General features: G+C 40.3%; 1 protein-coding gene across 8 annotated transcripts in view; it reads right to left on the bottom strand.

Moving 5' to 3' along the window:
• LOC117768391 (citron Rho-interacting kinase) overlaps window positions 1-12,107 on the bottom strand; it is a 47,772-nt gene extending 35,665 nt beyond the window's left edge. For 3 of the 8 annotated variants that reach the window (XM_034596678.1, XM_034596675.1, XM_034596676.1), the window contains exons 1-4: window positions 11,740-12,105; window positions 6,858-6,963; window positions 4,875-5,018; window positions 4,454-4,573 (exon numbers count right to left, since the gene is read on the bottom strand). In XM_034596678.1, the coding sequence (XP_034452569.1) occupies window positions 4,454-4,573; window positions 4,875-5,018; window positions 6,858-6,866 (273 nt within the window). In that variant the 5' untranslated portion in view covers window positions 6,867-6,963; window positions 11,740-12,105. Of the gene's footprint in view, window positions 1-4,453; window positions 4,574-4,874; window positions 5,041-6,857; window positions 6,964-11,739 lie in introns of all 8 variants that reach the window. The other 5 variants (XM_034596677.1, XM_034596682.1, XM_034596681.1 and 2 more) reach the window with 4 other exon arrangements.
• Window positions 12,108-17,641: the final 5,534 nt, after the last annotated feature.

Genomic DNA, 17,641 nt, shown 5'->3' on the forward strand with positions numbered 1-17,641 from the left:
GGCTTGGAGGCCCAAATAGTCGGTTTCTAGGAGTTGGGACTAGAAAAACAATTTGCTGTGTGCATGTATGATATAAAAAAAACTATAGCTGGAACATCTCTTTTAGAAAAGTCTTGGCATTTCCAGAATTGATTAAAAATTGTCCAGGAAAAACACTGCATGTCTCAGCTGATCATACGGAGCTCTGCTTCAATAGCTCAGACTGCTGAAGGGGCATCTTGTTTGTACAGAAATTAATAATAAAAGCTTCTGCTTAGGGATGAGAGTTATGGATAGTTGGAAGTTTTATCCGTTATATCACAAACATTTCCACCTGAGGTGCAACCAGTTTTATCAGATCTCTCTTAAACATCTCTGATGGTGGAGTCAGCTTTAATCAAAGTGGAAGGAGAAGGCAGCTTAGAAGCAGGAGCTTTAGACGGGTAAACACATGGGACAGGTGAGAGCTCCAGAAGTGAGGATATAGAGCAGGAAATTCATCCAGGAAAGTAAATCTGTTGGTTAGCTGTAGACTGCAGTGTTAAGGCAGGTGGGTGGGAAGAGCGCAGCCTGTGTCTTTTCTGAACCAGAGTCCAGTGGTCAGCAGACAAGTGTCTCATTTTCTGCCATTGCATAAATCAAGGAGCAGTTCAATATGAGCACAAGAGGGTGGAAGGACACAGGCTACAGAGATGCAGTGGTGCTTCTAGACACTCTGTCTCTGACTCTGGAGCCAGACAGAGACTGATTTTAATGAACCAATCACTCCAATGCTGTAGAGGATGCAGTATGATACGTCAACTGACTGCAGGGAGTGATCCAAGAAAAAACTATACAAGGATGTGCTCAGTAATTTAGAAAACTCACTGGTGTTAGTTCTTTGAACATGGAGGATTTGATGGCTGGTTGGCACTTTCACATCTAACTTTCATTTATCTATGTCATACTCTCATTATGAGATAATAAAGTATAGACTTTTCAAATCCATGCCATATACACCCTTTTGTTTCCTTAGATCCAGTGCACTTACAGTCAGTTGTAAAGACTTCATGTTTTGTGTTAAAACAACCGAGACTGGAACACTGTGGCTTTCTGTGGATCTTCTTTGCTCTCAAGTCTTTAGTGGAATTGTCTCTTTGCATATGTTTTCAGGTCTTACTGGCTTTGGCACAAATTGCTTTTCTCTAAAAAATTAATCAATCCCAAATCTCTACTGTTTGTTGATCCAGCACTGCATGGGTTCTGCATAAAAATGATAAACACTGCAGTCATATGACAGTGCGTGGGAGACAGATGCTTTTTGAGATGAAATACTGGATTTAGCTGGCATAAACACCCTACTGAGAGGCACCAATGCGCACATAGGCCAGATAATAGGCATCAGCTATCTTCATAAATTACAAGATACAGATGTTTTTTGCTTTAATCATTATTTATCTGTTGATTTTTTTCGTTTTAAGTCTGCCAAGTTATACACATCAAGTTACAAGTTGTTCAGTTCTGCTGACACTGAGTTCAACTTGTATTAGAAAGCCTACAGGCAAACTTTGATCTGTATTTGTACAAATTGTGGCTACTCTGTGGGGCTGCCCACAAAAGTGTAAGGCTGAATAAAAACTTATACTCAGTTTATCAGCTATAAATAGCAACATGCTCAAGTAAACATTGCACAGCAATGCCCTGATCGCTCACCTCAACATAATTTAATCCAGCAACATCCTCTAACTCATCTTTGAAGGATTACCAAGGGTCAAACAAGCATGAGCATGAACAGGCTCTCTAACCCCTTTCCCAGGTTTGCATTTCACATAGAAAGAAGAAAGTCTGACAATCACTTTCGTAAAACCTAAAAAAAAAAGCATCCATCCATCCATTAGCTATACTGCTTATACATAGCAGTATAGCTATCCTTTGAGGATCTTGGGGGCTGGAGCTAATCCCATCTGGCAATGGGGCGAGAGGTGAGGAACAACCCAAACAGTTTGTCAGTGTATCACAGGCAATTTAGAGGCTCCAATTAACCAAAGCTGCATGTCTTTGGACTGTGTGAGAAAGCCGGAGCACCCTGAGAAAACACACACAGACACGAGAACATACCAACTCCACACAGAAAGACCCCAGCCAGCCATGAGGTTAAAACCCAGAGCCTTCTTCCAGTGAGGAAACCGTGCTGCAGTGTATTTAGTGATGGTCAAAAATTCAGTTTCTCAAACAGTATAGGCCTCAGCACCTCATCACGACAGCCTGCCCACTGCATCAGTGCTCTCTTCACTCGAAGGTATATGGCTCTCGTCGCCATAGCAACCATTGCACAATGTATTCAGTGCTTGGTAACCAGCACTAGTGTAGGCTGAGGAAAATAGGTTGCTTTTCTATTACCTTTTTAAGAAAAAGTGGTGCATCATGCAAGCGAGATGATTTTTCATGCTTTTTATATGTTGTCCTAAACTGTCAGTTGTGGAACAGCTTAATTCTCACAGCTGGCAACACTGTGTCACGTGGGGCTGCCACACAGCCACTCACTCATCATATTTGTTTTTAATAATTAAGGGCTGCATGAACAGCAAAGCTCCCCCTGTCTCTTTCTACATTAATAACACTACTGATTCTGGGGACATTCACAATGAGTAGACCCGGCCAGCACCACTTAATACTGTCTTTATACTCTATGTAGAAAACTACAGGTTGCGTAATCTGCCGGAGAAATGTGGCAAACTTAGTTTTCTTGCAAATAAACACATTTATAATTTATCGCAAGTTGAGTTTCAAAGCAAACTTTTTCATTAAAACATGATATGAACTGAATGCTGATATTGCATGTCTGGGTTGTAAAAAAACGTTTAGGATAAGAAAAAATTACAATAATTTAAATAAATATAGGGCACAGCCACATTACATTACATTTCATTTAGCTGACGCTTTTATCCAAAGCGACTTACAATAAGTGCATTAAACCATGAGGGTACAAACCCACAACAACAAGAATCAAAAAAGTACAATTTCTTCAAGAAAGCCAAACTACAGAGTGCTATAAGTAAGTGCCATTTAAGTGCTACTAAATTGTTAGTTCAAACTTTTATTCAAGGTATAGTCGGAAGAGATGTGTTTTTAGTCTGTGGCGGAAGATGTTTAGACTTTCTGCTGTCCTGATGTCATTGGGGAGCAAACAGTCGTGATTTTGTTGAGTGGCTAGCTGTCCCTTGCAGTGAGGGAGCAACAAGCAGATAGGCTGATGCAGAGTGGAGTGAACAGGCTGGGGTGTAAGGTTTGACCATGACCTGGATGTAGACTGGACCCGATCCGTTCGCAGCACGGTACACAAGTACTAATGTTTTGAAACGGATGCGGGCAGCCACTGGTAACCAGTGAAGGGAGCGGAGGAGCAGAGTAGTGTGAGAGTGAATTTAGGTTAAAGACCAGTCGAGCTGCTGCATTCTGAATGAGCTGCAGAGGTCGGATAGCACTAGCAGGTAGACCTGCCAGGAGGGAGTTACAATAGTCTAGGCGTGAGATGACCAGGGCCTGGACCAGAACCTGCGCCGCCTTCTGAGTGAGAAGGGGACGTATTCTCCTGATGTTGTTCAGCATGTATCTACAGGAACGTGTTGTTGCCGTAATGTTGGCAGTAATTAGGCATTTCTGAACATGTGCTAGGTGTTTAATGATATACTGACTGCTCTGCTATAGAGTGGTGGGGTCCCCACATCACAAGCCCATCTAATTAACACTTTGCCCCCACAACCGTCAAAACACCAAGGCAGCTTGGTGATCTGACCTGCTTCCTCTGACTGCCATTATGAAATACACTTAATTTGCTTCTTTTCAAAAAGGTAATTATTTTTGACACTTCTACCTTATGCATTCATTACATACAGTACTCATTACAGCAAATATATAATTTAATAAGTGAATGAGAACTCAGCTAAAACTAAAATGGCACTCAGTAGAGTGTATTCCTCTGCAAAGGTCCAACAGTCTTCAATTCAATCAAGCTGCAGGACATTTCACACACTCATAGATATCAGTTCCCAGATTGTGCCTGATTTTTGTCATCAAGATCCATGAATTATTCCCTGAGAAATTATTATTCACCATCTCACAATGTCTAAGAAAGAGACAAAAATTCCTGGATCCACCCGATTCAGATATGTACCACAATTTAATGGGTTCTTCTCTGACCCATATTGCAACCTTTCACCAAGTTCTGTGGAAATCAGCACAGTTGTTTTTTTGTAATGTTGCTAACAAACACAAACCAACCCCCAAAACATGGACAGGGGTGAAAAACATAACCTCACTGGCAGAGGTAATTAAAAAAGAAAAATGCTGCCCTATTTACTACATTTCACATCTTTTCTGCACCACAAACAGTTTGAAAAATCATCAAATGAACACAACTTCACGACTTCAGGAGTTCATGGTATGTATCTCAGCCCACTGACCCACCAAGATAACACCTAAGATGCCGTCCTACCTGCTCTTTTATCTCTTGAAGCTTGTTGCTCTGTTCGCGGATGTCATGGAGGAGCTGCAGCGCTTTATCATCCTCCTGTGACACCTCCATTCGAGCCTGTTCCAAACTACGCTTCAGACTCTGCAACCAAGACATACACATGTTCAGTCAGTTTGTTAGATACAGATATGTTAGACACAGACAGTGGACAAAAAGAGATGCAATCTAATATACTGTAGGAGCCCTGCAATGACTCCTTAAAAAGTTGTTTGTTGAACTTGCTGAAGCTGCTGATTTTAATTTGTGTTCATTTTGGCGGACATGCTGTTGGATTGAATTATGCTGGGAGGTGTTTCTAGCAATATCTGTGCAATCAGACAAACACACTCACACACACAACAGTTTATATGGTGTCCACCGTAGTAACTCCAGGTTTACTCACACTGCATTCTGTGATATAGGTCGCCAGATCCTGTTCCAGGATAGTCCTCTGGGTCTCTGAGGCCTTCAACTCTATATCCTTCTGCTGCAGCACTGACTCAAGGTCAGACATCTTCCTCTGGACAGGTGAGATCTCCTGCTCAACCTGGAAACAAGCACGGACAAAACTTCTCTCTCTATGATGCCCATATTTTACAAAACTACAGCGTTATGTTGCTTTGGCCCAGGAGGTAGAGCGGGTCGTCCACTGAGCAGAGTGTCTGCGAATCAATCCATTTTGTGTGTCCCAAGTATCCTTGGGCAAGACACTGAACCCCAAATTGCCCCTGATGGCTGTGCTGACAGTATATGAATGATGTGTGATAGAGGAAGTGCTGCATATAGATGCACTGTATGAATGTGTGTTCCTGTACTTATATCTTTGTGAGGACCATTTTAAGCATAGACCCTACAGAGTGAGGACATTTTTGGAAAGTGAGAACATTTCGATTCTCATTTCTTCAAAGGGCTGTTCAAGAGTTAAGACTTGGTTTTAGGGTTAGGGTTAGGCATTTAGTTTGGATGGTTAGGGTTAGGGTAAGGGGCTAGGGAATGCATTATGCCTATGAGTATCCTCACCGAGATAGAAGTACAAACGTGTGTGTGTGTGTGTGTGTGTGTGTTTGTGTGTGATTGGGTGAATGGCAAAGTACTGTAAAATACTGTTATGGTAGTGCTATGGTAGTCGTGTACGCTTTGTTACTATTATACTTGTAGAAAAACATTTAGTGTGTGTGTGTGTGTGTGTGTGTGTGTGTGTGTGTGTGTGTGTGTGTGTGTGTGTGTGTGTGTGTGTGTGTGTGTGTGTGTGTGTGTGTGCGTGTGTGTGTGTGTGTGTAGAAGTTTACAAGGCTGCACTTGTCTCATGGCACATGTCATTGGCAGTGAAGACAATGTAATTAGATATGCCATTACAGCATTACGGGGCCTGAAGTGCATTGGGAACCAGAGAAGCAGCAGGGCTGGCAGCACAGTCACAGACACAGTCACAGACAGTCACAGCACTTAGTGTATGGAAGCACTAAGAAACAGTCAGAATGCAGACACATGCTCACAACAGCATGACGCCACAGCATGGGGCTGCAGCCTCTAAAACCAATGGGATTACATTGTTGAAACCTATGTTACTTCAAAGGATCACTATATACTTTTCAAAGAGACGAGTTCTTTACAAACATTTAATCAATCAATCAAATTTTATTTGTATAGCCCATATTCACAAATCACAATTTGTCTCATAGGGCCTCAACAAGAGTAAGGAAAAACTACTAAAAAACCCTTTTAACAGGGTAAAAAGAAAGTAGTTAAAGAGATTGTTTAGTAATCTGATTATAACATGAATTAACAATGTATTATACGATTTTTCCACCTATTACTGTATTATTTAATGCAGTAGTCTTGGTGTGACGGCATGCACTGCAATTAGCCCATAATTCAGTTTGTATTACTCTTGAATATGTGGAGATATTATTAAAGCTGCACAAGTTAATTTCACTTCACAAAGGAGGTAAAGTTTTGTATCATAAAGACGTTGAGGTGGTAGAAGGAAATGGTTCAGATGCTATTATGTTCAGCATTCCATCTTTTGAAAGTTGGTTCAGGTCTTTTTAAATTTACTCTTAACAAAGTAATTTAATGATATAATCACCACACAGATCAAAGATTGATAGAACACATTTTTGTAAAAAGTAAACAGTTAATAAAACATGCTGATTGTGGAAAAATAACAAAGACATTTCTCATAGCAGTGATTTAAGGTTATTTCACTTTTTCTCACGTGTCAAAAAGAAACTGTAGTAGTAACATTACTCTGTGTAATAGTCAGAGAGTGATATGGAATACATAAACGGAGTAACACACACATACCAGCTCAGCTACAGTGTGAAGGCAAACTGGCAACAGATGGCAGAATCGCTCTGGAAACACAACATGTGAAGAGTAATACCTGTGACATGTGTCCGGCAATTCCGGTGGATTTGAGTTTTTTAGATGAATGGCGTTTTTTCAAGAGGAGGTGATCGTATGCAGAGTTGATGGATGCAGTCTCTAATCTGGAGGAGAGGAGAGCGTGAAGAGGAGATGGGAATGGGGAGAGAAAAAATTACAGTAAACAGTCTTTATGCACAACCTCTCCTGAAAGCTGAAGGGCTGACTCAATACTCTTATGTAAAACACTTAGCTTTTATAATCACACTGTATAGATGGCTATTTCCAGTCTACGACATTCATTATAAAAGTTTTCTTCATGATTATTAGTTTATTATTATTCACAACAGAACACAAATGTTTAGTCACAAGGGCTTACATCAAATTGACTTGGGATCGTGAGGAAAGAAAAAACATCCAGAACCAGGTAAAAGGCAAAACATAATGACATATGCATATATACATACACATCCATACTGAGAAAAAAACAAAATAATATATACATAATATGTCCACGTGTATCTCTCAAGTAGATATATCAGGTATTATGAGCTGGAAGCACCACAAGTGAATATATCATAAAAGTTTTAGCATACTATAGGATTCATGTATATTCATGTTAACTTATTGGACAAATTGAAACCGATATCAGAGCTGTATAGATCACAGTTCATACTTCTGTTTAGTTTTATTATAAGTAGCTAATCAAGCAAATGTGCCCCAATTAAACTTAACAAAGGTGTTCTATAAATTTTCCATCAATTAGTAATCAAGCACTGAGGGCTTCGCAAAGCACATAGCAATTATTCAATGTATATTGTAACATGATCACCCACATGAGTAGCACATGCAGTATGTTGTTAGCAGTGTAGGTATGTATTGAGTGTACCACAGCAGATCTATACTATGCTGACCAAAATATGCATTCAAATCCTTGCTTTACAGAGACTATAAATAACCTGCTCGTGTTCACACAACAGCCTCTTTGACCACCCCTGGATATATTTGGCAGCTTTTGTGATCTAGAGGCAGGCACAAGAATGAGCGACGGAGGGAGAGTGTCTATTAAAAGCAGAGGCTCACCTCCCACTCCTCCCTGCAGCAACACGCTCGACTCGAGCTCAGCTAACATGTGGAGGGTGGTGGACTGCTTTCTGTTTTTACTGTTGCAGGTCTGTGTTCATGTGAAGTGTGATTGCTCAGGAGATGACATGCAGTAGCATCTGTGTCAAAAAGCAGAGCTGCAGAGACGCTGCAGATGAACAATGGATATCATGATTCTGTGGAGATGCTGCTTATTAATATTTGCCCAGAAATGTGACTAATGTAATCGTTGTGCTTCAAGGGTCATTTTGGGGGAGGGGGGTCAGTTACACAACAGGCCAGACAGAATGTGCCCGAGCTGCATCAGCCTGGTATTCAAGTCTGATTGGCATGAAATGATGCAGGAGCAGGTGGCTCGTAATGAGTGATGATAAGCGAAGCGTTTGCCGTGGTGAGCTTTCTATAGCACCTGCTGATCTTGAGCCTGTAAGCACATGACAACCACTGTTACATATTCTTGCCCTCTGGCTTAGAAGAGATGTCTAAGAGTTCTTATTTGTATTTGTTGCTCAGACAGCAGGTGCCAGGTCGAGAGAGAGAAACTATTTTGACCCTGTAGGTATGATTCCCCCAAATATTTCCACCCATGTGAAAGCGTTTTGACTTGAGAGCCACGGAAACCTTCCGTGCCATTGGTCCATGTCTCCTGGCATTTCTCAGGGTTTGAAACCTGCTAATGAATCTCATACATATACAGTTTATATTTGTGCTTATACACAATCAACACTGCGTGATATAGTGTTTAACAATATGGAAGACTTCCAAAACAGTGGTAAAGTTGGTGGTTGCAGGGAACCATAATAGCATGAGGCACCAGATGGGACTCAGTTCTGACTGTCTTCCTTTCAGACTCAAGTGCTAGCTGACTGCCCATAATGAGCTGAGCTAACATACTGTGCAGCTGAGCTCCTCCTGCAATAATCATATAACAATCACAAATAACTATACTTTCAAAAGCTCATTACAAGTACAGAAAAACAGTTTGACTACCGAGCTGGTCGATCTGTGTCTGCTAGACTTTTCCAGACTCTTGTTATAGAAACACAACATTATGCTTGTCCCTATGGCTGGTCCCTGTCCAAAAGACAGCTTTTATTTTTGCCTGTTTTACAATCAATACAAAACAATATGATTACGGTACCTGAAATCAGAAAAGGCTCTACAAACACTGCTTCTGTACAAGAGCTCACCAACAACAGACAAGTAATATTAACAGAGGAATAATGGCCTCCAACTCTGTTATGGAGGTCTTTTTCGTGGGTTGAATAATGTGTGCTGGGCTGTGAGTCAGAGATGTTGAGGAGGAGGAGAGCGGAGAGAGGTTGTATCCCAGTCATTGTGTTGCTCTACATTCAGTTTGCAGGATGACCAGGGGACAGTTTACTGTATGGCCTATAGGTAGCAGTTATTCACCGACCTGTTGCTACTCTGTAGTGGCACAGATTCTTTGTAAAAACACACACCTTCTCCCTTCTACTGCCAAAGAGTCCATCTTCTACACATATACAAGGACGAATGTATGCCTATTGTTACAACGACAACAACACATATAGGTAATTGAGTGCCTCTGGTTCTCTCATTCAAACACGGCTCTCCAGCTGCATGGCTTACTGCTAAACACAGCAGGCCATGCAGAAGAGGGAGAGTGGGGAAACCTGGACCAATAGAATCTGTGTGCATGCTTGGACACCATACACATTTTGAGGTGCATTAAAGGTCTAGTGTATCTGCGTTGGTTAACACAATTAAGGTATATTTTTTAAGTACTTGCGTGTATGCACAGTTGACACATAAGTATGACTAGAATGGCAGTCAGTTGAGTGCCTACCTCCACCAAGGCCCAACAGACCCCTTCAATTCAATCAAGCTGCACCAAATTTTGCACACTCATAGATATCAGTAGCCTCATTAGTAGATCCATGAATGATTCCCTGGGAAATCAATGAAAATCTGCTATCTGCTGAAGATCTGCCCCCTGATCTGGATCCACACCAAATGTTTTTTGGGGCGCTTCCCTGACCCATATCACATTCTTCCACCAGGTTTCATGGTAATCTGTCCAGTCGTTTTTGTGTAATCTTTCTTACAAGCAAACAAACAAACAGACAGGGGTGAAAACATAACCACCTTGGCCGAGGTAACTGGAGATCCTCATCCTTGACGCCTGATAGCTAATGCACCCGCCCACTCAAAGGAATGCAGAAACGCTGGTCAGAAATAACTTAGTTTTGTTACATGAGTTATTAAAGATAAAAATCCATCCTGAAACAATTAAAAAAGGTATCATCAAACCTTCTAAGCCTTCAGTTCTCAGTTGCTAGAAGATGTGTTGATATTTTCAAATGATTTTAGTTTCCAGCAGAATGTGTTTTGATAGACGTGGAGTGCACCCAATTAACTGAAGCCACAATTACTTTTTAATGACAAATTCTCTAATGAAAACGCTGTTGTCCTACATAACAAGCTTGATTACATATGGCAGTAAAAACACTTTCACTTATCACTGTGGCAACCAACTCTAGATACTTGTGAATGCTACAGTACGTGAATGCTCTGCCACTGTTGCATTACCCTTTCATGGTGGACGAGTTGACTGGATATCACAATCTATAAAAGTATGGTGAGCATTTGGGAGTGTGTTTAAAACACTCAGTCCATCATTATATCACAAATCCAAATGACACAGAGGATCAGTGTGGGCTTCTGAAGGGGGCTCTTGGGGGAAGTGACACTTGAGGATATGGAGCAGCAGAGCTCTTCTCATCCCATACTCTTATTAACACTGACAGATCTGCTCTGCATTCCCTCTGTACCATCCACCTTCAATGTGCTCTGCCTCCACAAAAAGGTAACGACAGATTAGAATAGACACATGATGAGACTGCACAGTCTCAAACTTTTAACCATATTTCCCATAAAATAGAGTCTATATACATGGCAACTTACAAAGCATACTTTACATGAAATTATCCATACTATTGCATTTAGTATTTATAGTATAAATCTTCTCAGTCCTTCTCCTACTTTCCTTGTCAACATAAAATGTTTTGTTTGTCGCGTCAATATGATTAAGCTGAATAGGCACCAAAACAAGCAGCAAGTTTCCTTCACCTTACCTCTACACTCAAAACCTGCTGTTACCATAGCGATCCTTTCTTCCAACCACAGCCCCCAGCTTGTCATACTTTTACCGACTGACTTTCAGCTTTGCTCCTGCACTGAATCTCACTCCCAACTACTATAGCACCTTTCTCGACTGGAACATTAAAGTGATTTTGCGATCTTCTGTGCGATCCTTACGGTTAAACTTTGTCCTTAAACTTCCTCTGTCTTGGCATAGATTAATTAGGAATCTGAATAAAAGTGTGCAGTGGTCTCACTCAAATTAAGATCATACATAAACAGTGGGGAGTTTGAACACCACCGCAGGGAGCGATAGCCATCTGTATGAGTGTATGCCACAGTAAGCATATCAACGAAGAGGAAAGGGAAAACAAAGACACAGTATTTCAGTGTCGTGACCAAGAATAGCGCTCACTCCTGTGAGACAAGATACAGCTGCTGCATACACTCATTGCTACCAATGCTATCTCATCACTCCATAAATCCTCAGTACTGTCAGTCACTCAGTTAATCAGGCAATGCTTCCAACATGCTGAGATACAGAAAATAAAAAAGCTGTGTAGCAGTTCTGAGCCTAAAAGCAGAGACTGTTTTCATTCTATCCCTGACCAAAGTCATCACCCTCAACCCCTGCCTTATTTTTGATGGACCCAGTAAAATAGTACGGCACTTACTCAGACACTGCTACAGCTGACAGGTCTTCTACCAAGCTCCTTAGATGCGGCACCTCCTCGTCCAGTAAGCCCGCTCATGTGGGGTCTCCCTCGGAAGCCACCAGCCAGAATGAGAGCTGCGCTGGTTCATCACATTCGGGGATGTCATCCTCACTGGGGAAAAAAAGTGAAGCTGAGGGGAGAGAGAGAGAGGGAGAGAGAGAGAGAGAGAGAGAGATGCGCTGTGGCAGGGCAGAGAGCTGCAAGACAGCCAGAGCAACTGGAGATTACTGCTCACAGAGAGATGGAGCGGAGGAGAGAGGGAGGGAGCGGAGGACTACACAGAAATTGCATTGTAGAGTAATGCAGCAGATCGGGGATCACATACTAGAGGAAGCTCTCACTCTCTCTCTCTATCTCTCTCTATCTCTCTCTCTCTTCTCTGTCAACCGCTCACCCTTACCACCCCCAACGATTTCTTCCTCTCCCCATACTGCAGCAGCCGCCTCTAATCGCACTAATATATGCAGTTTGACACACTGCGTTTATAGTCAGGTCCTAGTAGTTGCAAACTACTGCACGTTCATATCAGATACTAAAGAATTGTTAAATTGTGCAGCTCATGAGTAACTTCACAGAATGAACCCTCCAAAACCTCCTCTAAATCAATAGCAGCATTGCAATCTAATAACTGGCAGGACAGGGATGTGATTACAGTAAACTCTGCTTTCATCTGCAAATACACATGAAAGAAAGCAATGAAAAGGAGATGGAGGTTGTGGTTTGATAAAAGAAACCAAATGAAACATGTATAATTTGTTATTCAGAAAAGTCATGATTTTGGTTAAAAAAATGCTTGAAAAGTCAAATATAGCAGTATTTTAGAACCATTTACTTGTTAACTACATTTCACAATTTCATAGCAATGCAAAAACAACACTTGTCAGAGTTCTAATAATATAAATTCTAATAATTGTAATTTTTTCAAATTTTTTCAAATAATAAAAGTTAGATTTAGTCTGAGAAACTGAGTTTTATTTAAAATTGTTCCTTAAAAATGATTTAATGGTTATAAATGTAGTCACTTTACTCTCAGATTAAGCTTAGCAAGACTCAACAGGAGCTTTCTAACAATATATCATAAACCTGGAAAACCAAAAATTCCACATACACCCACACCTAACTAAACGTCCTCTAATATAAATTACAGAGCATTTTGAAATATTATTGTACCAGAGTAAACAGTAATGCATTAATAATATGTGTCACAAGGTCCCCAGTGTCGAACACACCCACCCACCCACCCACACACACACACACACACACACACACACACACACACACACACACACACACACACACACACACACACACACACACACACACACACACACACACACACACACACACACACACACACACACACACACACACACACAACAGATTGCAAAACCTAACCTGGCAAGCAGTACAGCAGCGGGGACAAGATGCTCAGAGGGTGAAAGCATGTTACTGTACATTCATGTACAAGTGTTAATTAGATTTTATGACTGTACTAATGAAGACATGTGAAATTCTTGCCTTAGTTGTGCAACAAACAAATATATATATATATATATATTTTATCTAAGAGCAGGTCAGCATACTCCCATATGCTGGCCTGGGGTCAATTCACACCTCCACCATCTCACCTCCGTCTCCACATGTTCCTCCCAATAGTGAGGAACTGATTTAATCCAATGACTCAGTGACATTTCTGAGCTCAGCTGCCACAGATTTCTTTGATTCAGCCAAGATGATCTGTTACTGTAATCTGTGTGTCTGGACAAACAATAACCTAATAACTTGCCTACATACTGTAGACCCAGGATGAGGTCATCACCTGCCACAAACAGTGTTGATGCAACTTCATATCTGTGCAGCAGAGAACCACAGAATTCAGAAAGAACCTTTCCTTCTGATCCTTAAATATAGTTGAGAAAAAATGTGTAATAATTTATAAATAGAACCCACTTTTAGCTTATACCATTACATAATACAAGATGCTGTTAGAGCTGAGGGACTGCTTTAAGCAGGCACTTTTTTAAACCTTTGCAGCTACTGTACAACGTGTTTACACTAAATGCAAAGGTGAAAATAGACCTGTCATATTCTCTTGTTAAATTAAGTCACAATTATTTCCGTTAAAAAAGCAGCAAACAAAAATGCTTTATGATTATGATTTATTCACATCAATATGAAAAAGGGTTGCATTTCCGCTGTGATTCAGGCAGAGGCATCATACTGATGTTACCTAGCAACAAGGTACTGTATGTCTCCAAGGCCAATCCCAGCTTAATTCTGAAGTAAAGACGGAAAATTCCAACCCTTTTAAACTGGGTGTTTCACTGGGATGTCACTGTAATGCACAGTACTCATTACTTCTGAATCACCTAAGATTCGGATGACAATTCAGATCTGCTCTGCAGTGTGCGAGCACAATATTGTTGATGTTAGAAAACTAATTCCCTGCAAAAAAATTAGCAAGTTACCTACTACACCAAACAATGGTGGCTCATAAACATAGCAATGGCAGAAACTATCAACATGGGAAAACAACATGATCAGAGGGAAACCTCTTCAGCACGTTGTCAGGAGCTTTCCTTGTCATTTACAAGTACCAGTATAAAAATACTGCCCCCTCCTGGCAAAACATTGAAAATGCTTCATGTTTATATCTTCAGTGTTTGGCTATCAGAGAGAAACGCTGCAATCTAGAGGTTTGAAAAGCCAGTTACACTTGTTACATAATAAGCATCCAAACCTTGCATCAGTTGAAAAAAAGGCAGTCAGGCCTGTATGACTAAGAGTTGATGTTACATAAGCACAGAACACGCAGTACTGGAGAGATGCTGCTCTAGATACTGACTGCAAAGTGTCACTATAATTCACTGTCTGAAGGAATTAATGGTGTTTTACTTATTTGGTAAATCACACGACTGCCACCAAATAATGTGGAAATGGGAGGAAGAAATCCTGTCACTGGGAATTTCACAAACAATGCTTTTGATGTAGTTGACAATCCATCAGAGAAAAAAGGCGATTAATGTTCTCTAGGGGAACGTTGTCCTTGTGATTGGTTGCAAACAACTGTCCTACTGCAGAAATTCAGAATCCACAGTTTCAGTTATGAATCACAACTATGATCTTGTATTAATAAAACAACGCTACACCCCCAATAATTGTCAACCAGTCATGATATAACTGAGTGGCCCTCCTATGATTGTTGACACACAGCTCAATGTTTTTTCAGCTCAGCTCTGTGCAGTCATTTAAAGCAGTGCAGTGTAAGACTGCTGATTACCAATCGTTTTGACTATGTGGCTGTAACATCCTTTTTTTTCCCACAGAGGGCGCCACAGTCTGAAATAAAGATCAATAAAGTGTAACGTTTATCTCCATCCAAACAGGAACTTCAGTGTGGGTGAAGACTGATGTGTATTTTGTTGATGTGTAGCTTCATGCAATTATCACTTTATTTTCATATATGACAAAAAAAACATTATCTGGTTAATTCTGTGGCAACACTGCTTCCACAATCACTAATATTGTTTGTAATATATGTTTTTTTAAAAGACAATGCACTGACTGGTCCGACCGTAATACAGCACGTATCTCTTTTTATAGCACAGATGTGTTTTTGATGAACCTGCCATCAACAAAACACCATCAGCATTAATAAGGATAATGTGGGTTGATTAATTCCTTTAGCTTAGCGGTGACGTTTGATGTGCACTGAGGAAATCACCCATTATTTACTGTGTGCCCCCCTCAGGAGCTAGGCAACCGTGGACCAGCATGCTGTGACCCACTTCCTTTGTCCCTTCACTTTATCAGCTCAAGAGGCTTTGTTTGTAATCATTCATCACCAATGCTCCGCCCCAATCTGATCCCTACCCCATTCACCCCCCCACCCATACACACATATGACTATATCTGAGAGGACCTTAACTGCCCTAAGCCTAATACTGATTGCGACTCTTCAGTCATGCCAACAGTTTGCCTCAGTGTGGTAAGCAGAAATATGTAAAAAGTATGATATCAATACACACATGACTTAGCAACATTTTGCCATCCACGTCAGAAGGAATTACACATCTATGCATTTAGTTCATTCTGTCCTTTCCAGTGTTTGTAAGTAAGGTTCAGATTGCAAAAGGCTCTCTATTGATCCAAGTTTTGATCATTGAATGGCTTAGCCTCTTGGGATAAGCTACTACCACTTCAATCTTTTAAAAAGCAAACTGGAAGAAAATGCCTTTAAAAGAAATGAATATAAATGCTAAGCATGGGGCAAATTAGACAGGAGCTGTAGAATTTAGGGCTGATCAACAGCAGAAAATGATGCATAAATAACAGTTCAGGCCAATGTAACATTTCACTTCATAAAGTCATGTACAGCTGCCATGGATGTGAACAACTACAGTTCAAATCTACATTACACTTGGTTAGTTATCACATACAGTATTTGGAATAATAATTCCATTCTGTCATAAAATATATACAACTAGTTGCAAAATCTCACATACAGAAAATAGAATATTAAGTATATCCAGTAAAAGTGATAAAATCACGACTCAAACACACATGTAAAGTGTCCTTGCATCACTTATTTTTTATTATTATTAACCCTATATAAGTTAATGTCAAGCATTCATATTTAACAGTAAATTCATATATATTATCAGTGAAATGTACCTGAGTATCGAGAATGCTGGGACACCTATTATCATTCTGGTTGTTATTCTTATTTCTATCATTAACATTATTATTATTATACTATAACAGGCTTTTTATGTGGGACTGATTTGAATTACTTTCTACTATCAGGTAGGTCGCTCAGTCTATCTATGAATCCTCATGTGCAAAGGAACGTTTTAAGTATAGCTCTCAGGAAAATGCAGTATCACATGTTTAAGTCTGAAATGTAGTTAATGCATCAATTTATTTAAATATAATTCAGTAAGGCACAAGTTAGCTACCTCAAAACTTTACCTTAAATAAATGCAATCAGGTGAACTCCTGTATTTGGAAGAAATAAAATTAAATATAAAATAAAACTAGACACTATACATGTTTATGCTCCATTTGCGTGAGGTCAATATATGACTTATTATGTGTAGCCTTCTAAATACTGAAATAACACTGACGGTAATTGCATTACTTTATGTAACACAATGGTTTAGCTGCGTGACTAAACTAGTACTAGCTAATTTAACGGCTCCGGGTAGGGAATGCTAATTTAGTTAGTTAAGCTAGCTACGGGTAGCAGTAAGTGCAGCCTGTAGCGAGCAATCATGGATGTTAGCTACGTGACCACTTATGTCGTGTGTGTGTGTGTGTGTGTTAACATTAGGTAAAACAAGAAGTGAATATTCTCAAAAAGTATCTTTAATATTTGAAATGATAATCTCCCTACCCCGCTGGCTCTCCCTCATGGCGATAACTGCGTTGTCCCGGAAGCTGCGCTCATTTATGGGACATATGGAAACTGATTTGTCAGTTGAAATGTGACAGTTACACTCGAGTCAAATAAAAAAGAATATACATGTCATGTTTGTGTAACTTTATAATAGAAGTAAGCTACTAGTTTTCCTAATAGGTTATTATTTAATATCAATAACATCCATCCTGGTATTTTTGTGTTGAATCCCTGCTTATTGGTGATTGTAAATTCGTCACAGGTCCATCATGGATTCTAATGGCTGCTGCCCGCGTGTTCTTATTATATCTCTTCACGTGTTCACTATGGAGGTTTTCTCACATGAGTGAGAAGCACCAAAATATGGCGCTATGTTTTTCAGCCAATGGGCGCGCGGTTTGTAACAGGTTGCAGCTTGCGTCACTACCGTGGCGGGAACGCGCACTCAAAAAGGGAAAAAGG

Source organism: Hippoglossus hippoglossus, chromosome 9 (assembly GCF_009819705.1).
Source record: "Hippoglossus hippoglossus isolate fHipHip1 chromosome 9, fHipHip1.pri, whole genome shotgun sequence".
Classification (NCBI taxonomy): domain Eukaryota; kingdom Metazoa; phylum Chordata; class Actinopteri; order Pleuronectiformes; family Pleuronectidae; genus Hippoglossus; species Hippoglossus hippoglossus.